Source organism: Panthera onca, chromosome D1 (genome assembly GCF_046562875.1).
Source record: "Panthera onca isolate mPanOnc1 chromosome D1, mPanOnc1 haplotype 2, whole genome shotgun sequence".
Lineage (NCBI taxonomy): Eukaryota > Metazoa > Chordata > Mammalia > Carnivora > Felidae > Panthera > Panthera onca.
In genome coordinates, this window is record NC_138348.1 from 10,396,623 (window position 1) to 10,416,239 (window position 19,617).

Below are 19,617 nucleotides of genomic sequence, written 5' to 3' on the forward strand. Positions count from 1 at the left end.
TCACTGGGATACGGAGGGGAGGTAGTGAGGCCAGACGCCCACACCCGCACCCGTGTGCGCATGCGTGTGCACACACACACACACACACACACACACACACACACATTCTTGGGCCACTTTCACCTTCCTGATGTTGGAATCTTTGCCCCATGGCTGCTTTTGCTTCCCTCGGGTGCACCTTCCCGCTCTGTGCACTTCGTACGCCCCGCCCCCCACCCCCCTGCGTTGCTGTTCTTTCCTCAGCCCTCCCTTCACCATGTCCGTCACCTTCCTGTGTCCTCACGAAGCCCCAGGCTCCCACCTGCTGAGGTGGGCTGGCCCAGCTTTGCTGGCCAGTGGAGCTCCGGGGCAGAGAGGGGCCCTGTGCTGTGTCTGAGGTCTCACCCTCTTCAGGGCCACACGTAGCCCCGACCCCACCCTGCCTCACACCTGCTGTGTCACCTCGGACAAGTCACTTAACCTCTCTGAGGGCTTGAGGTACCGGCCAGAGCACGGCGGGAGACTGACTGTGAAGAGGGTCTTTACTTACCCTTCTGCAGGATTAAACAGGCAAGAAACTCCTGATTACCAAGCCTCGAGTGCCTCGGGCACAGGGGCTTGCCCCTGAGCCGATGAGCCAGAGATGTAAGTGCTGGCCCCCAATGAGGTGAGAAATTCTCCCGACTTTGCACACCACGGTCTCAGAGAGATCTCTCCAGAACATAAATCGATGGCTCCCTGTGGCCGACAGCACACTCTCGAAGTGCTGGCCTCATTCGAACACGGTTTCCCAGCTTTGGCAATATGGGCCTGGGGGGCTGGTCCTTGCTGGGGGAGGTGGGGCCGTCCCCGGGCATTACCCCCGCCTCCGCTCACTAGAGCTGGTAGCATCCTCCACAACCAAAAATGTCTCCAGACATTGCCCATGAGAACCACTGCTCTGGCCCAGTTAAGCATGGGTCGCTGGAGGTAGGGCGTGGCGGGGTGGGGGGGAGAGATCTGCACAATTTAAAGGCTCCCAGGTGGTTCTGATCCAGGTGGTTCTGGGGAGGGCCCTCTTCCTGGCCTGCCGGTGGCCGCTTCTCACCGAATCTTCTCGTGGCAGAGAGCAGAGACGGGAGCGAGCTCTCCCCTGCCTCTTCCGAGGGCACTAATCCCAGTCACGAGGACCCCACCCTCGTGACCTAACTTCCTCCCGAAGGCCCCACCTCCTAACACCGCCACACGGGAGACTGGGGTTTCCACATAGGAGTCTGGGGCGGGGGCGGGGGGGGGGCGCAGACCTTCAGCCCACTGCAACGCTTTTTATCTTACCTGCTGTCTGTGGATGCTTAACTCCCGTGTGGAGAGGTTCTTTTCTGTATTTGGAAATTCCATTTGTAATTTCTTTTTCTTTTTTTCAAGTTTATTTATTTATTTTGAGAGAGACAGAGGCAGCACGAGTAGGGGAGAACAGAGAGAGAGGGAAAGAGAGAGAGAACCCCAGGCAGGCTCCGTGTTGCCAGCGCAGAGCCTGACTCAGGGCTCGAACTCACGAAACCTAGAGATCGTGACCTGAGTGGAAACCGAGAGTCGGACGCTTGGCTGGCTGAGCCACCCAGGCGCCCCCTCCATTTGTAAAAAATTTTTTTTAATGTTTATTTATTTTTGAGACAGAGAGAGATAGAGCATGAATGGGGGAGGGTCAGAGAGAGAGGGAGACACGGAATCCGAAGCAGGATCTGGGCTTTGAGCTGTCAGCACAGAGCCCGACTCGGGGCTCGAACTCACGGACCGTGAGATCATGACCTGAACCGAAGTTGGATGCTCAACCGACTGAGCCACCTAGGCACCCCAACCCCCCTCCATTTGTAATTTTATAACTGTTTCCTGCTTCCCTCATCCCGTGCCTTTGCCCATGCTGTTCCCCATATTAGGGCACTGTTCCTGCCTTGGAGGCCCAGCTCAGGCACCCAACCCTCCTGCAGGGATTCCCTGAGCGCCCCGTCCCCACGTTCCCCTGACACCCTGTCCTGCTGGTCCTGTGTTTACTTCCGTTCCCGGGAGCCACCCGGCAGAGGGGCCTTTTTGCCTCTCTTTTAAGTTCCCACGTATTCAAACACCAGTCTAGGGGTTTCTGTGAAAGTATTTTGTAGATGTGATTGGATCCATAATCAATCAACCGGCTTTATGTGAGGGAGAGTTTCCTAGATAACCTGGGTGGGCCTGATTCAATCAGTGGAAGGCTCAGAGAATAGAAGTGGAGCTTCCCTTACGAAGGAGAAACTCTCGTGGTGGAGGGCGGCTTCGGGCGGGGCCCCCCGAGATCCAGCACTGCCCCCCACCCCCGTGTCTGCTGCGCCCAGGGTACACCTGCCTGCCCGGCCCCCACAACCACGGCAGCCGATGCCTTGCAGCAAATCTCAGTGTGTGACTCCCCCTGGTTCTGACTCTGGCAGAGGGCTGACAGGCCCGGGTGGGCAGGGGCCTGGCGCACAGTAGGCCGTTTGCTACCGAATGCATGCAAGGCAGCAGGAGGGCTGGAAGCAGTGGGGAGGCAGGGGGGGAGGTGGTCTGGTCGCAGCCCTGGGCGCGGGGCGGGGGGTGGAGCCCAGCGGGCAAGCTCCAGGCTGTGGCCTGGAAGAAAGGCAGGTCCGCTCATGCCTTCTCTGCCTCACCCCGGAGGTGTTCCGGATCGGGTCCCTAGCACAGTCCTCACCACACCTGTTTCCCTTACAGCAGCTGCACATTTCTTTGTGTGATCGTTCGTGCCTGTCTCCACCCCAGAGAGGCCGGGGGCTGTCGTTGCTGGACTCATTCCCCAGACTCCCAGGGAAGGTGGGGCTGGGGGTGGGGGTGGGGGGCACGTCATGGGTAGACACCCGGGCCTCAGTTTCTCCACGCGAGGGGTTAGTGAGATCACCCATGAAGATTCATCCAGTGCAAAAGTTCCACGAGACCGGGAGGTCGAATCAGGTTCGAGGGTCCGAGTAAGCTTCTCAGCTCCGCCGCAGGGTGCAAACCAGCTTCCTTCTTGTGAACGGGGTGGGGAGGGCAGGTCCGCTTTCCTTGCTTCTCAGACGTCGGTCATTCAAGCTCTACCTTCGCGATTTTTATGGATCTCTCTGTGCCTTGTACCATGATTTAACGGGCCTCTTCGGGTGGACTTCCTTTTTATAATTTTTTTTCCAATGCGATGATGCTCGCTGCCCGAGGTCTGCTGTCTCCCCGTGAAGGGACATTAGCTGGTGTTAGTTAATGACGCAGCAGTCCCAAACGGAGACTTTCTCCCAAAAGAAATCCAAGAGATTGAAGGAGATTGAAAAGGGGACTCCTCCCTCCACACGCGCACTGATGTCCTTTATCACCATGGTCTTGTCTCCCACACCGTTCCCCACCGTGTCTCACGCTTCGGGGAACACTGAGTTGGTACTTTCACATCCACAGTCTTCTCTGACCCTCACTACCACTCGGTGGGGGGAGGAAGCGCCATTCCCATTCTACAGATGAGAAAATGGAGGCTCAGTTCCATGAGGAGTCAGTGGTACAGGAAGTTCTTACTGCAGTGACTTTCTATCCCCCCTGAGCGCCGTGATCTCCCCTGCCCTGACCAGGACATGCGCGACTCTGTGTGTGCTCATTTCTCAGGAACCCACCGCTCACAAAGCTGGTCCCTCCCCAGGCACAGGGGTGTCGGCGGTGTCCTCACTGGGGAGGGGAAGGCCTCACTCCCCATGGGGACCCAGGGGACAGAGCACTCTGGTTTATTTGCCCCAAGACCACTGAACTGACATCTCTAAGCAGCGGCATCTTGAGGCCAGCTGTGGGCCGTGACACCTTTTCTGCTGGCTCACTGTCGCGGAAATCTAAAGTTCTAGAGCTCGCTGAGGCCCTGAGGGTCATCGAGGCCACTGCCCCCCCCTCCCCCCTGGCCGCTAGGCTCATGAATCCCTTTCAGGGTTTGGTAATCGTATGAGCCCTGGGAGCATTTCCAATTTCTCTTCATTTACACATGGTATATATGATAATGAAAAAATTTTAAGAAGAAAGAATGAGTTTACATCACTGTACTCGATATAAGACTGTTGAGTTAGTGTTTACGACATTTGAGAGTTTTGTATATTAGACATTCAGCTCTTACAGAAAGACCAACTTCGACATTTTCCTCTCTGATAAGGGATGCGAGCTGTTTTGCTTTCTTAAAAACAACAACAACAACTCTGTAGGAAAAGCAGGTATAGAAAATGACAGTGGTTGGGGTGCCTGGGTGGCTCCGTCAGTTAAGCGTCCGACTTCGGCTCAGGTCATGATCTCACGGTTCATGGGTTCGAGCCCCGCCTCAGGCTCTGGGCTGGCAGCTCGGAGCCTGAAGCCTGCTTCGGATTCTGTGTCTCCCTCTCTCTCTCTGCTCCTGCCCTGCTCATACTCTCTCTCTGTCTCTCAAAAAGTGAATAAACGTTAAAAAAAATGTTAAAAAAATGACAGTGGCAGTGGCGAGCTATGACAGTGACCCCCATGCCCGGGATTACTAACCGAGGGACAAGCAGGTTCCCGGGTTCGGGACATGACGCAGCGAGAAGGCCCCGCACCACCCCTGGGGAGTTCTCCCCAACGTTCAACGTTCACCCTGCATCGACCCAGGCCTCCGGGTCACTGCCAGGTGACAAGAAAAGGGAGGATGGGGGGCAAGGGAAGGACACCGTGAGGAAAAAAACAGACGCTCCACAGACAGCTGTTCTTTTCAAAAAGCCCCTGTCATGAGAAAAACGTGGGAGGATTGTTCTAGATGAAAAAAAAAAAAGTGATGTGACAAATATAATGCATGAAACTTGACTGGGTCCAGGTTTAACCTGAAGTACAGTAAAGGACATTTTTGGCACCATGGGGGGAATTCAAATATGGACAGGGTCTCTGTAAAAAAAAATTAAAAAAAAATTTTTTTTAACATTTATTTATTATTGAGAGACAGAGAACGACAGAACACGAGCAGGGGAGGGGCAGAGAGAGAGGGAGCCACAGAATCCGAAATAGGCTCCAGGCTCCGAGCTGTCAGCACAGAGCCCTATGCGGGGCTTGAACCCATGAACCGCGAGATCATGACCTGAGCCGAAGTCAGACGCTTAACCGACTGAGCCTCCCAGGCACCCCCCCAATTTTTTTTAATGTTTATTTATTTTTGAGAGGGGGGAGGGGTAGGGGAGGGGGGGCACAGAGGATCTGAAGCAGGCTCTGAGCTGACAGCAGAGAGCCTGATGCGGGGTTTGAACCCACAAACCGTGAGATCACGACCTGGCCCGAAGTCAGACGCTCAACTGACTGAGCCACGTAGGCGCCCTGGAATTAAAAGAAAAAAAAAATTATGTTTATTTATTCATTTTGAGAAAGGGAGAGAGAGAGAGAGAGAGAGAGAGAGAGGGAGGGAGAGAGAGAGAGAAAACAAGAGGGGGAAGGACAGAGAGAAGGAGAGACAGATTTCCAAGCAGGCTCCTGGCCACCAGTGCAGAGCCCGACGTGGTGTCTAAAGTCACGAGCTGCGAGGCCGCGACGTGGGCCAAGGTCAAGAGTCGGATGCTTAACTGACTGAGCCAGCCAGGCGCCCCACCCTGGAATCATCTTTAATGTTCTTACTGTGATAATACTATTGTGATTATGCAGAATGCTCACATTCTCAGGAAGAAATGCAGGCAGAAGAATCTGGGGACGGAGGGTCGTGGTGTCTGCCACTTCCGGATGGTTCCACACAAAAGCTTACACGGAGATGCAAGGGTGCCTGGGTGTGGACGTGCATGCCCGAGACGGATACACATGGAGAAAGAGGAAGCAGGCGTGCTAACCTGACACCCCAGTTGAGTCGCTCTACTCTCCTTTTCATAGATTGGTTGAAATGAAACCACTGGTCCAGTACAACATCCCATTTTACAGGTGAGGAAACTGAGGCCCTGTAAGGGGATGGGGCCGGGTCAAGGTCACAGAGGAAGCCACCGCCCGAGCGGAAATTTGCACCCGGGATCTCCAGACAGCCAGGCTTTGAGGTTCTTTTCTTCGGATTCTTTGTCCTAACCGTTTGTCCCACACATCGGCATGGCTTTGGGCCCTCTGATGCTCCGTCCAAGGCCAGGGACTTACGCTTGACATTCTGCTCCAAAGCCAGCTGTGACCCGCAGAAGCAGCAGAACACAAGCAGAGACCAAAGGTTACCGGCAAGTCACTAACTGAGACCAGAGGTGACAGCCAGGAGTGGCAACAAGGGAAGTGACGACAGAATTCAGACAACCTTGAACCCTGGGAATATTCAGTGCAGTGACGACAGAATTCAGACAACCTTGAACCCCGGGAATATTCAGTGCGAGCCTCGGGGACCCCGAGGGCATCGCTGCACCCTGGGGTTTTGTAGGACTGCGATCCCGGACAGCTGCAAACCTGGGCTACCACACGGCAAACGACCCATCTGGGAAGACGGGGTTCCTGTGAACTTTGAGGGCTGACTTTGCCGTGTGGACTGTGGTGGCTGTCATACGGGCACATCTCATCTGACCAGTGAGAGTAGCGCTCCTGGAGAGCAGGGGCCATCCTGTCGCCACATCTGGGCGCCGTCAGCGTGGAGTCAGGGTGCTCGGGTCCGAATCTGGGCTCTACTGCTTACCAGCTGGGTGCCTTCGGGAAGCCTGTTTAACATCTCCGAGCCTGCGTGTCACGGGGATAGTGACAGAACCTACATCACAGATTGATGGGAGCGGCAAATGACACGGGCTGTGGCCCAGAGTCAGAAGCCCCGTCTCTACTGGGCAGAGCGAGGGCCTGATTCTCCAGGGAAGAGAGTCCAGGCAGAGGAAGGGCAAGGGGGTGGCTCAGTGTCTGTGGAGCCTCAGGGACGCCGGGGTGGCAAGAGGCAGAGAAGCAGGTGCTGAGATCACCGCGTGGGGTGGCAAGCGAGTTTCGTCGTATGTTTGCAGCGTTTCCATCATTTTTGTGCTTTGCTTCTTTTTGTGGAAAGGTATCGGCCTCCTGTGTGTTGCTGACACAAAGTTCCCCTCGACGATAATGCGCGGCGAGAAGAAAAATCACTTTATGGAAACATGAGGGGAATAGAATACAGTCCGGAAATCGCAGGAATCACAGACTGTCCCGGGAAGGCTACATTCAGGAACGGAGAAGGCGGTTCTCCCTCGCTTGGCTTACTCCGCGGCGCCAGCCGGTGTGGACCCGGGACCTGAAGCCTCACTCACAGCCTTGGGTATCACAGCTGGAATCCCGAACCCGACTCCTATCTCTGAGCTTTCCAGCTTCGAGGCCCAGGTCCCATCATCTACCTCTCCCTCGGAGTACAGGTGGAGACACTGAGGCCCAGGGAGGCAGGGAGATGCGTTAACCGTTTGTGGGGGAGAACTGGGCCCCGTTTCCATCCGACTCGAGGCCCCGGCTGCGCCCACCCCCGATCCAGGGATTCAGACCCACGCTCCCCCAGAGACCTCACGGAGGGTTGAGTCTGGAGGCCAGGCCTCCCTGGGCTCTGAGGCTCCCTTGTGACTCGCCCCACGGCCCCCCCATGGACGAGCTCCCCATGTGTCCGCCAGTGACTGGAGGGCAGCGGACAGGGAGGGTAGAGGGGTGGAGTGGGGGCTGGGGTCTGTTCCTGGGTGGGTAGGACCTGGCCGTGCTCTGGTCCAGCTGAGGAACTGACATGTTACAGGGGGTGGGGCCCCGGGGGTCCCTTCTGGGCCTGCGGGCATGGGGGCCGCCTCTACCTCGGCCACCAGCACGGGGCAGACATTTCTAGCAATAGCACCGTTTGCCCCTTTCTGGCAACCGCCTCTTCGGAACTGTGCAGGGAGAAGGGACCCGGTGAATTCTGACAGTTTGGGGAGCCCAGGGCCTCCTCACCTCTGCTCTGGCTCGTCTTACATGTCACGCCAAGTCACATCCTCATAGGTTGGTGGAGGACTCATCGGTGGCCCCCTGAGCCCCCACGATGATGTGTCCGGAGCAAAGGATAAGTCACCTTCCTGCAAAAGAGAAGCCACCGTCCCTGCTGCTACAGTTGGGGAGTGAGTGGCCATTCACAAAGCACTTATCCACGGGCTTACGTGCTCAAGGTTCCCCCAAAGATGGGGAAACCGAGGCTTGAGAGACGACGGAGGGACTTCCAGAAGGCCAGTGTGTGCCTCTCTCCGCCTTCCTGTGGTCGAGGAGGGAGCAGGGAGAGGGGGACTCGCCCCTGGTTCTGAGCCTGTTACTCGTGTGCAGGTGACCTTAGGCAAATCACTTGCCCTGTCAGCTTCCCTGATGGGACTGAACCAGCTGATTTGCCAGGGTCCCTCCTCGCCAGAACACGTTCCAGGGGCCATGCTGGCAATGTCCCCGGTGACTGCTGTCCTGTCCTCACCACTCGTTTGTGACGAGGGTGCTGCAAAGCCTGTGCCCGGAGCCATTCTCTCAGACAGAGGAGGGCACGGAGGCGTGTGGGGGAGGGCCAGCTTGGCCACTCACCGCGTGTGACAGTGGGGAGTCACTTAACCCTGCTGAGCCTCCTGCTTCCTCTTCCATATGCGTAAGCAGAATTAGTGATAATTTGTGGCCATGGCAATGGGCAACCAAGAGAGTCGCCTGCAGTGTTTAGCACAGTGCCCAGCACATGGCAGATGCTGATATCCGGGAGCGGTGACTGTGAATTCCCCCAGCTGGGGAGGGGGCCTCAGTGTCCCCATCCTGTAGGGCGGGGTTGGCCTCAGTGACTCAAGGCCCCTTCCAGCTCTCTGATGTCTTAACGAGAAGACTTCCTGCCAGCCAGCCAGGCAGTAACTGGGACAACCGGAGGGGGTTTGGTAAAGCTCAGGGCCACACGATCCTATCTGTGCCAGGTGAAAACCCCAAAAACGGATGGCACTAATGCGAAAACGCTCTGAGTGTCGAACTCGAAGGATCGCCGGGATCACATGTTTTTAGTGTTCGGAAAGTTCAGATTATAATGGGAACTTTTTTCCTTTAAAGAAATGGGCCTAGGAAAATCACCTCTGGTCAGGGTCAGGGTCACCGGCGTGGGGCGAAGCTAATCTATTCCAGAATGTACCTGGCCCCAGCCTGCCGTTCTGCCGTCCCCGCCCACCCCCCCAACCCCAGGCAGACCAGCACTTGGCCATGGGGTGGACACACCTCAGACTGATTCCTGGATTTCCTTACGGGCTGACTGACCTTAGGAAGTGAAGGAAACTCTCTAAGCCTCAGTTTATTGATCTTAAGAATGGGGAAGTAACTACCTACCTCCAAGGGCTGTTGAGAAGATTAAGCTAAATCACGGCATGGGTTTTGGGTTGTGTGTGTGTGTGTGTGTGTGTGTGTGTGTGTGTGTGTGTTTAATCTTCAAGTCATGTTTTTCTAAAGTGCTCATAACGGGATTGCCTGTAGCTTGAAATGCTCAGTCTCCTAGGACCACCCCCCCCCCCCATCCCACCTCAGTTACTCCCTCCACAGCCAAACCCCACAACATGCTATAGCTCTCCTGGCCTTCCCCTTCCTGGCCCCAAGCCAGTGTCCATGGCATTCTCTCTGCTGGAGGCCCCTGCTCCCACCCTGCCTGCAAGTCGGGATCCCGCTCCGCCTCCAGCCATCTCCCTGTGACAGCTCCCTGGCCCACAGATGTTTTCTCTTCAGTGACTCTGCAATTTTCACCTTCAGTCAGCCTTTGCTCCCCCCTGACTTGTCTCCCCGGCTGGACTGTGGTCCCGCCTCTGTCTGTGGCCCCCACTGAGTAAATGCTCAGCAACACCCCTGCCTGCCCCCTCCCCTTCCCGAACCTCGCGTCCCCACCCGTCTCTGGAGGGCCTCACCTTTGCAGGCCGGCGGCCAGCCCTGCAGACTGTGACGGCCGTGTAGCTCAGCAGGAAGAACTCCAGGAAGGAGAAGCAGAGCAGAGCCAGCTCCAGCCTCTGGATGTGGACCTGGAGGGGAGACGGGGAGAGGGAGCCGGAGAGAGGCCTCCTGGGTATCTGCACCCCTCAGGCTGGCGCAGGCGGGGTCAGACCCAGCCAACAGGGGGCAGCAAGGGCTTCCGCCGCCAGGTGTGCCTGGGGGAGGGCGGGGGGGGGGGGCTCCGCGGGGCCGGGACAGGGTCCTTCTTAGGCGCTGCTCTACGCCCACCTCCCGGCACCCGTGGGTCCTCAGCGAGCATTTATTTGTCTGATGTTGGAGGGCTGGAGAATCTTGTGGGCCTCTGGTGGCACCGCAGGTGGCCTTAAGTGCCATCTCATCCAGCCCCACTTAGATGGGGACACTGAGGCTCAGAGAGAAGGAGCGCCTTTTATTGTTGGGGGGGAGCTGGGCTTAGGACCACCAAGCAGCTGGGACATCTCACAGGGCACGAGCGTGTGGATGGGGAGTGTGTGTGTGTGTGTGTGTGTGTGTGTGTGTGTGTGTGAGTAGGCCTGCCTGTGTGCCTGCACATGCGTGTGCATGGGGGAGCTCGATAAGGAACAGCCCCCCACCACCGTGGTCAGGGACCTGGCCCAGAGGCCAGCAGCCACCACGTGCAGTGTCGGGCCCACCTTCTGCTCCAGGGGCCCCACGCTGTGCTGAAAGGGCCCTGGGCTCCGAGTTGTAGGCCCAGGTTTGAGGCCTCGCTGCACCCCTGACACTTGCTGTGTGGCCTCGGTCTACGAATTTAACCTCTCTGGACCTCAGTGTTCACTCCCTTAAAACGGGGGTAATGAAGTAGACTCAGCCTGCTCTGCAGGGCTGCTGAGAGGCTCACCCATAGTGGGGTCACTGGGGGGCTATGTCGTTTACAGAGCCTTGACCAGGGAATTGGCCGTTCTAGAAGGGGGTCCTGAATTTGCTGCTCAGCCTCACATGGGCCCCTCTCCCTTCTGGGCCTCAGGTCCCCTACCTGCCACAGTGGGCTCGGACTCAGTGACCCGAGGCCTCCCGCAGCTCCCTGACGCTGACCAGTGAGGAGCCAGCATCCCCCTTTGCCCCGTGCCTCAGGAGGGACGGGGTGGGAACAGATTGGCTGAGGGCTTCAGCTCCGGTGCCTGGGCTCTGGAAGGCTTCCTGAGAGCCAGAAGCATCCTCCTGGACAAGCCCAAGGCCGCACCTTCCTGGGAGTCAGGGGACCCTCGGGGGCGGGGCACTCACTGTGCTGTTGGGGTACGGGGTCCAGATCGGGAAATCAAACGTCCTCTCCAGAAAGAGATCTTTGGCAATGACAAAGAGGCCCGCTAGCACGCAGAAGAAGCTGACGCCGTGTGCTGTCAGGCAAAGTATCCTCTACAAGCAAAAGTCACAACCGTCGCCCGAAAGTTAGAGACCCAGATCTCGGCCCCGTGTCTAGGCCTGCCAGGTGCTTGCTCTGTGGCCTCAGGAAAGACTCTGCCTGTCTCTGGACCCGAGGTTCCTCATTTAAATGTGACTTTCTGAGATAGCTGACCACCGGGGAGGCCCCAGGTGGCTTTCACCTTCTATGGGACAGGATTGGGGGAACCCAAGGGCTGCTTCCCGACCCACAGACTTTGTACCGAAGAGGGATGTTCCCACCACTGTCTCCCTCTCAAAGCTGGTTTTGACCATCCCGGCATCAAATATGTCGCCTGGTCAGGGCACTGGACGTCCAAATGGCCCCTTACCCATCCTCCCCGCTCCATAGGCTAGAGCAGGAGGAGCCCCAACGGTGCCCCACACTCACACACTCTGGGTCTGCCTCCTTCCCCACCCGGCACAGTCCCTGAAATGTCCCCATGCCTCACCGTCTTGGGTTGAACACGATTCCAAGAGCCTCTTATCAAGAGCAGACCCTTGTAATGGACAGAGTGTGAACATATGGAAACTCCAACCTGTACCAGGACGGACGTCCCTGCAGTAAAGCCTCCCTCTGCCCAGGTGTAGGAAGGGGGAGCCTTCTGGTTCCGAAAGGGGCCCAGCCCAGGAGGAATGGCAGGTTTTTGCCATGCATCCCCTGCCTCTGTGGGTAAATGGCACCACACTGCCCTGTTATCTATGCCTCTTGAGAAGGCAGGGGGATGGCCCCAGCCCAGCCCAGCCGGAAGGGCACAAATGTGGGCCAGGCCAGGGCTTGTGGGGCAGAAGGTGGGCTGTGGCCATGAAGTAGGAGGGGGTAGGAAGGGTCCTTCTGTCACCGATGTCCATCCATCTGGCCAGTCTTGTGTCGGTGTTTACTCTGGGCCCACTCGGGCCACCCCGGGCTGCTCCAGCCCACCTGTGCTAGAAAGGTGCTCAGACACCCCACGGCTTAGTGTACCGCAGAGAGATGAGAAGACAGGTAAGTCCAACAAGCTGTGGGGATACAGAAGCCAGCCATAGCAGGTGGGGAAGGACTACCAGGAGGACGGGGCACGGAGGCTGAGTTTTGAAGAATGATCAGGAGTGAGCCAAAGCGGGGCGAGAATGTGCCACCCGGAGCGGGCAAAGTTCTCAGGCCTCGGACAGGGCGGCACAGAGGAGGACAGAGTCCTGTCTGGCGGTGGTGTCTCTGAGAGATGAGAAGCAGATAGAAAGCGGGCCAGGGCCCGCAGGCCTCGTGGAGTTGCTGCTATTGGGGGCAAGCAGGGGCTCCTGGGCACCAAGGAGGTGGACGGCCACGGAGGGGTGGGGTCAGACTTGCACCGCGGAACAACGGGTCGGGCCGCGGTGTGCAGACATGAGGCCAGACGGGCCGGACGTGAGGACAGAACTGGGGCCCAGGAAGGGCAGTGGGGGAGGGGCAGACCTCGGGGCCCCGGGGCCCCTTCTGCTGTCGGGAAGACCCGTGCCTGCTCCCAGCGAATCCCAGAGAACGGTTTCCCGAATCTGCACTCCACACGGACGCCCTTCACAGAGCTGACCCGGGGAGGACTGGGGACTGGGACGGGAGGGAGTGACCTCACTGTTTCCACTCACCAGATAAGTCTTCAAGACCATGTCCGTCGTTATCACCAAGATCCCTGAAATGAGAAACTGCAGGCCAGATTGGCAACAGTCATGAGGGAGGTCGGGGTCCCCTGAAACCCACAAATTCGCTCTCTTCTGGCTACTCTCTGAGAAAGCCGAGCTCTGGTGGCAAGGAGCTCCCCCTGCCCACCACGTGGCCCATCCTGGACCTGCCCTGGCCATGCTGGTCTCCCCTGTGCACCCGAGCCCCCACACCGGGGATGCAGCTGTGCCCAGCGCCTCCCGACCCCTCCCAAGTCCCCAGCTCATGCTCTCCCTCCTGCCGATGCGCGTGTCGGGTTAGGGGAGTGTGCAGACAGCCCGGGAGTGCTCCCCTGGGATGCAGGCCTGAAGGGGCCTCCTGGGAGGGGCCAAGAGGACAGAAGCAGAGGCAGGGAGGCTGGAGAAAGGGGTGGGCACACGCTCCCCCCCCCAGTAGCTCATTCTGACCCACCTACGTCCAGCCCCCAATGCCGGGGTCCCCCAGGCCTGCCCACGGACCCCCACATCCGGCCCGTGTTTTGGTACCTACTCACAGAGGCAGCCCCCCAGAACGGATACCAAGACTTCAGCACCACCAGGTGAAGATCCGTGACAGTAGAGACCAGGTAAGCCCCAAAGAACAAGTGCAGCAGAGCGATGACAACATGGAAGGCCTGGGGGCGGGAGGGAACAGGCAGCCACTGCTGGGGGGACCCGCTGGTGCCCTGTGCCAGCTGGCTGATCCCAGCCCACTGCCCACCTTCTAAGGGATCCTGGTGGGTCTACGGGGAAGGACTGGCCCCTTGGAGAGGCGGGGACGGAAGAGAAGGGAAGGGGAGAGACTTCTGTTGAGGACTTGCTGTGAGTGACACGGAGCCAGTGCTGGTGCAGGTGTAGACAGTCTCTCCCACCCCTCGGTGGCGTTTTCAGTTTTCAATCCGAGCAGGAGTGTGAAGGAGGCCAGCTGGAGGCTCTCCTCTCTCCCTCCCTCCTCGGGGCTCCCCGGGTGTCCCCCTCCCCGACTTCCAGGGCCCCAGGAAGTGGGCACTCACGCCCAGCTCCTTGAGAAGGCTGCTCCTCTTCCTGGGCTTCTGCTGGTGCCAGGCTGGAGGCAGGAAGCCCGGTGGGCTCAGCTCCGGGGGCAGGTATCTCTGGCCGGGCCAGGTTGGGCTGGGGGCCTGCTGTGGCGGGAGCCCCCTCACTTCCATTCTGGGAATAATTGTGGCAACTCTGTAGCCTTCTGCTGCCAGGACTTGGGCCAAGGACCTTAGCTGCGGAGGAGGGAGAGAGGCTGGGGCAGAACGCATCTCATTTCTGGGGCTTATGTCTGGTCAGACTCAGTGTCACCTCTGTTCTCCGGGTCAGGGCCTTCCAGAACAGTCTGCCCTGCTCAGTAACCCCTGAACTTGGTTTGACCTGGAATAACCTGGCTTCTGGGAATGGGGAGGACCGGCCGCTTATAGCCTCTGTGGCACTGCAGGGACACCGCTCCTTCTGGGGCAGAAGAAAGGGTCAAACTTCCCAGCCATTGCAAGACAGAACACATCCAAACTGGCGATGGTGGTTCCTCTCGATGGGAAAGAGGATGGAAGGAAACTTCTGCTGAGCCAGGAAGTCAATATTTAACAGTGAGTCAACATTTACAAACATTTTCTCCATTCTTGGCAGTGGGATAAGCACTTTACATGCATTATCCGATGTTATCCTTGTCCCAAACCTCTGGGGAAGTCCTGTGGCTTGTTTCCATGTTGCAGATGAGGCCCAGAGAGGTTAAGCCACTTGCCCAAGGTCACACAGTCAGGAAATGACTGGACTGGGACTCAAAGCCTGGCAGACTGGCTCCCGAGTGCGTGCGCTTAAATGCTTTACACACTGTTGCCTCAGTGAATGAAAGGAAACGTTCTGGATGTTTTAAGAGGCGTGAGAGAGAGGTTGAGGGAAAACCTTGCGGGGGACTGAAATCACCACTTGCTGAGGATCCCGGTCACGATGTTGTATACTGATGGATGCTGGGGCACGTGGGGCTTGGGGGCTGCCTGGGGACTTAGTGAGAAAAGCTGGTCTTTCCCAGGAGAACGGAAGTGAGGTGGGGTGCAGAGGGGAGGGGAGCCAGTTTATGGAAATTGAGGTAGGAGATGGTTGTCCATGGGGAGGGGACTCACAAGTAACGGAAGTGGACCGTTCTTACTCTTTTTTGGTAAAAAGAAAGGGGGGGGGCGCCTTCCCCTTGATTTTAATTCTCAGTTTTAATCCCAACTGAATGAGTTCAGGAGGTGCTGCTTGAGCACCCCCATTTTTGCAGGTTTCCTGCCGTGGGGGTGCAGAAAGCAGGAGGGGGTAAGAGCTTTGGGGAGGCTGGGATGGACAAGGGGCTCGGATAGCTAAATTCCAGACGGGGAGGAAAGGAAGGGACCGTGTCCAAGGGCCAAAGGGCCAGACAAGGGGCACGGGCTCCATGCTACGTGACGTGCCTCAGTCCCCGGGAAGTTGGCTCCATTCTGTAAACGAAGACACGAAGCCTCGGGGAGGTCCGAGGCCTTGGCCGAAGTCACACAGCAAGAAAGCGCCTGAGGTTTGGGTCTCTGTGTGGTTGGATGCCACTGCTCTGCCCAAGCTGCTGGGCCCTCTGACAAATGTCTCCGTTGGTCTGGTTCCCGATTCAGTGGAGAGGCTGGGGGTCCCAGCAGCTGAGCCCAGATTCACCATGATGCACGACATCATGATGTGACTCTTCAGTGACCTGACCCAGCTACGCCTGGGGATTTGTTCTCTCGATTCCCGGCATTTCAGGCAGAGCCCCTCCGACAGAGCCAGCTGGACCGGTGGGGGCGCAGGGTGGGGGGCGCAGCAGGTGGCAGAGGCCTATCCAGTCAGCCACCCACTGCGATTAGACTTCTCTGGTGTACCAGGGGAAGGCGGGACTTAGAGCTGAGCCTGGATGCCACTGGGGAGCAAGAAAGAAGGAAGATGCCCCGGCCGGACTGGGTTGTCCGGGGAGATCGTGAGACCTCGGTCCCCGGAGGTGCGCCTCGTACCCGGGCTTTCACTTTCCAGAATGTGGCAGTGGGAAGGGTTCAAATATCCACTTGGGGGTTGTGTTCAGGGAAGCAGAGTAACCCTTCTCAAGATGTATTCCATGGAACACAGACAAGGACAGAAAAGGAGCAGAAGGGAAATTCTGGGAAATCCTGGTTATCGACTTCGCCCTCTTTAGCAGAGAGGAGGGCCTGAGAATTCTTGTAGGGGAGCACCCGATTTTAACACTAAGGACATTTCCCACACTGAATTGGCCGTGGAACCTTTTTTCTCGTAGTCCATGGACCCTACAGTTGTTCTGTGTGGAACGCTTTTGGGACGAGAGGCCTTAAACTGGCAAACATTTGGTTCTAGGGGATTTTGGCCTTCTTTGCCCCCGCTTTGGTTTTCTCCTGCGCATATCGTGTGTGGTCGGGGTGGGGATTGGACTGCGATCCCTAGGTGCCACTTCCAATTTCACACAACTCTCTCTCGGGACAGGGGTCTGCTGCGGGGATGTCCTGCTACCGGGAGGGAGGGGTGCTGAGGGCGGGACTTGGGGGAACCAGAGGGACAGTCTGTCTGCTGTGAGGTTCCCACTTTCTGAGGAGGGCGTGGGCTACGAGCCCTTAGAGGGCTTACACACTATTGCCCCCGCTCTCCGCGCCCCCGCCCCCCGCCCCCCGCCCCATGTCCCATTCCTCCAGAATCTGGTACAGAGCTGCTTGGGTGGAGATGGGCTGATTGGGGTGGGGGTGGGGGGCAGCCAGAGACCCAGGGGGGCGATGGCCTTGGTCCCTTCCCTGTCCCGCAGCCAGCTGAGGCCCCGAAGGCCCAGCCAACCTGGCGGTTCCAGGAAAGCCAGCCAGGGCCCAGGTACCCTTTGTTCCTTCAGCTCCTGGAAGCCAGCTTCCCCTAGTGTTTCAGGACAGCATGCTGGTATAAGGGGACAGTCCCCAGCAAGGAGCCCAGGGGCCAGCAGAAAATGGAGGCCTCCACTCCAGGGTGGAGTCAGGAGGCCTGGATTCTAGTACTGGCCCTGTGTGGTCTTGGGTAAATCCATTCCCCTCTTTGGGGCTCTGTTTTCTCATAATTTGTGTGTGTGTGTGTGTGTGAGAGAGAGAGAGAGAGAGAGAGTTTCTGGGATTGGAATGGAAACAGCTACAGCCCTTCCCACCTCTAATGGTCAATGACTGATGGCAGATGGGTTCTAGGCAGTGGGTTCCTCCTTGGGGCAGATGCTGTTGGTGCCCCCCGCTCCCCATTTACCGGGGGGTGGGGCACCCATTGCCAGCGGCTCTAATCGCTGGTGCTAAGTGCTCCTAACTGCTCCCTTCTGGGAGTTTAGCTACACCCCTCCCCCAATCTGCAGTCAATGACTGGCTGGCACGGGGTGTAAGAGGACAGTCCCTTTGCCTCAGGGCAGGACCAAGCCTGTGCTCCCAAGCACCCCTGGCGTGGGATCAGGCTGAAGCCAGTGATCAGCTGAAACCGCATCTGTCCCTGGATTGTTTCACCTGCCCGTCCTGCTTTTTGCTCTTCTCCCCAGAGCACTCCCTCATGAACCAGTCGCACAAAATCCTTGTCTCAGGCTCTGCCTCTATAGAATCTGACTGAAGACACTCCCCTTCTTATTCCTGCTGTAGGGGACCACTCACCTGGCCCTGGGACCTCCACTGGGAGCTTCCGGCCATGCTCTGCCCTCTGGATCCGACTCAGCCCCACAGAGATGATGCCAGAAGATCAGAACATTTTTATGACATTAGACTTTGGATCTTTCCCTCCTGGCCCCGCCTTCTGCTTCATGCCCAGCAGCCTGTGAGCTGTCAGCATCTTCCCCACCCCCCAAACCCAGGCAGGTAGAAATCCTTGCACCCTCTTTACAGCTGCAAATTTCCTTCGGCAAATCAACCTGTTTACAATGCGGGACAGATGGGGTGAAGAAGATTGTAAATCTTCATAGAGTCACGGTTGAGCCTTTTAAAATATCTTTCTGGGGGCCTGGGTGGCTCAGTCGGTTAGGTGCCTGACTCTTGATTTCGGCTCAGGTCATGATCTCACGGCTGGTGCATTTGAGTCCCTCATTCGGCTGTGCGCTGACCGTGCAGAACCTGCTTGGGATTCTTTTCTCTCCCTCTCTCTCTGCCCCCCCCCCCCAATAAATAAATAAACAAAGTTAAAAAAAAAACAACTTTCCAGCTTTGGAAAATTTCAGACATTTCCAAAAGTAGAGAAAATGGTCCAGTGAACGCCCACATACCATTGCCTGGGTTGCAGTGGTCATGGGCTTGTCGCTGACCTTGTCCATCTGCCTCCACTCCTCCCCACGGGGAAGCAGTGCTCTGGGGTCCCACAGCTGCACGTGTAGACATGGCAGGATTTATCTCTGAAAGATAAGGACTCTTTAAAAAGATTATGATCCCGGGGTGCCAGGCTCCGAGCTGTCTGCACAGAGCCCGACGTGGGGCTCAAACTCACGAACCGTGAGATCATGACCTGAGCCGAAGTCGGACGCCCAACTGACTGAGCCACCCAGGCGCCCCCCCCCCCCCGTTTTTTTTTTAAAATATATATATATATTTTTAACATTTATTCACTTTTTGAGAGACAGAGACAGAATGCAAGCAGGGCAGGAGCAGAGAGAGAGGGAGACACAGAATCCGCAACACTAAAAAATATTTAAAAAGACGACGATCCAGTGTCACAACTAAACAATCAAGGCATGTGAGGTTTTAGTGCCCAGCGGGCTGCACTGAAGCTCAGCGCGGTGACCCTGCGGAGCCCTGGGCCGTACGGTTTTGCGACGACTCCCGTGCGGCACAGAGAGAGCTCCTCTGGCCCAGCCCTTGCTACCTACTGAGCGTCAAACATCTGGTCAGTGTTCCGGTTTCTCCGATCGTGTCAGGAGCGTCTTGTTACCTCTGATTCTACCACTTTGTAGCCGTGAGAGCTCGGGTGAATTATCTGACCTCTCTGGGCCTCAGTTTTTCCCTCTGCAAAGTGGGGATCACAATACCTCTGGAAGGCGTTGCTGGAGGGTTCAACGAGTTAGAATATTAAAATGCTTCCAGCGGTGCCTGCCCCGTGTCAGGGGCTGTGTATGAGTATTAGAGTCACCGTGCGCTCCCAGGGGTCCCTCACACCCAGCCGTCACGCCCGCTGCAAGGTCACTCGCCTGTCAGACCTGCCGGACTGGACAGCCTTTCTGCGAGAGGTGAGGCCGGGCCATCAGCGGCTCGGGAAGGTCCATTTCTCCTGTCGGGACACCCACCCACCACCGTCTGCAGGCTGGTTGGTGCCCCGTGACCTCCTGTGTTGTGCGTCCCCGCTTTGCACCGATTCGTCACCCACACCTTTAGTTCCTTGATTGTGGGATGAATGTTTTTCTGGAAGCTGTGGTTTTTCACCGGGTTAGAGGTTTCTGCTTCGCCACATAGTCACAAACAACACGCGACGCACACGCACACAGGGACACCCGTCCCCCCCCTTCCCGCACCCTCGTGCGTTAACCGACTCACTCTCAGAAGCGTTAAGGAGCGCTTAGGATGGGCCGGCCACGCTGCTCTGGGCTGGAGGTCCCGCAGGGGCGGGGAGTCTGCCCTGCCCTTGAGGAGCTTGGGGGCCGTGACAGGCAGGATAGGGACCCCCCCCCCCCCCCCCGCCCCGCCTGGCAATGTACACATCCTAATCCTGGAACCTATGACTTGGTTACCCCCTGCAGTAGAAAGACTTTGCAGATGCCATTGA

At 57.4% G+C, this 19,617-nt stretch overlaps 1 protein-coding gene across 6 annotated transcripts; it reads right to left on the bottom strand.

Annotated features, from left to right (window-relative positions):
* Positions 1 to 5,161: 5,161 nt before the first annotated feature.
* Positions 5,162 to 17,638, bottom strand: MS4A10 (membrane spanning 4-domains A10). Of its 6 annotated transcripts, none has more exons than XR_013550245.2 (10): positions 17,529 to 17,638; positions 13,908 to 14,126; positions 13,406 to 13,529; positions 12,844 to 12,887; positions 11,086 to 11,217; positions 9,783 to 9,893; positions 7,840 to 7,961; positions 6,281 to 7,022; positions 5,623 to 6,232; positions 5,165 to 5,292 (listed from the first exon to the last, which is right to left on the bottom strand). XR_013550245.2 is itself a non-coding variant. In XM_078433531.2 (8 exons), exons 1-7 carry the CDS (start codon positions 17,562 to 17,564, stop codon positions 7,857 to 7,859), a joined length of 780 nt encoding a protein of 259 aa, XP_078289657.2. In that variant the 5' UTR covers positions 17,565 to 17,638; the 3' UTR covers positions 5,168 to 5,292; positions 7,840 to 7,856. The 6 variants fall into 6 exon arrangements, 1 of the variants encoding a protein (XP_078289657.2); XR_013550242.2 differs by having other exon boundaries at positions 5,168 to 5,292; positions 6,281 to 6,989; positions 12,844 to 12,900; positions 13,410 to 13,529; XR_013550243.2 differs by having other exon boundaries at positions 5,168 to 5,292; positions 5,793 to 6,232; positions 12,844 to 12,900; positions 13,410 to 13,529.
* Positions 17,639 to 19,617: the final 1,979 nt, after the last annotated feature.

Coding starts and splice junctions, on each gene's coding strand:
- MS4A10 (XM_078433531.2), bottom strand. CDS start 17,564: ATGGCCGGAAGCTCCCAGTGGAGGTCCCAGGGCCAG. Junction 13,530..13,907: donor GCCTTCTCAAGGAGCTGGGC/GTGAGTGCCCAC, acceptor TCCCGCCCCCAG/GCCTTCCATGTTGTCATCGC. Junction 9,894..11,085: donor CCCCGTACCCCAACAGCACA/GTGAGTGCCCCG, acceptor TCTCCCCTCCAG/GTCCACATCCAGAGGCTGGA.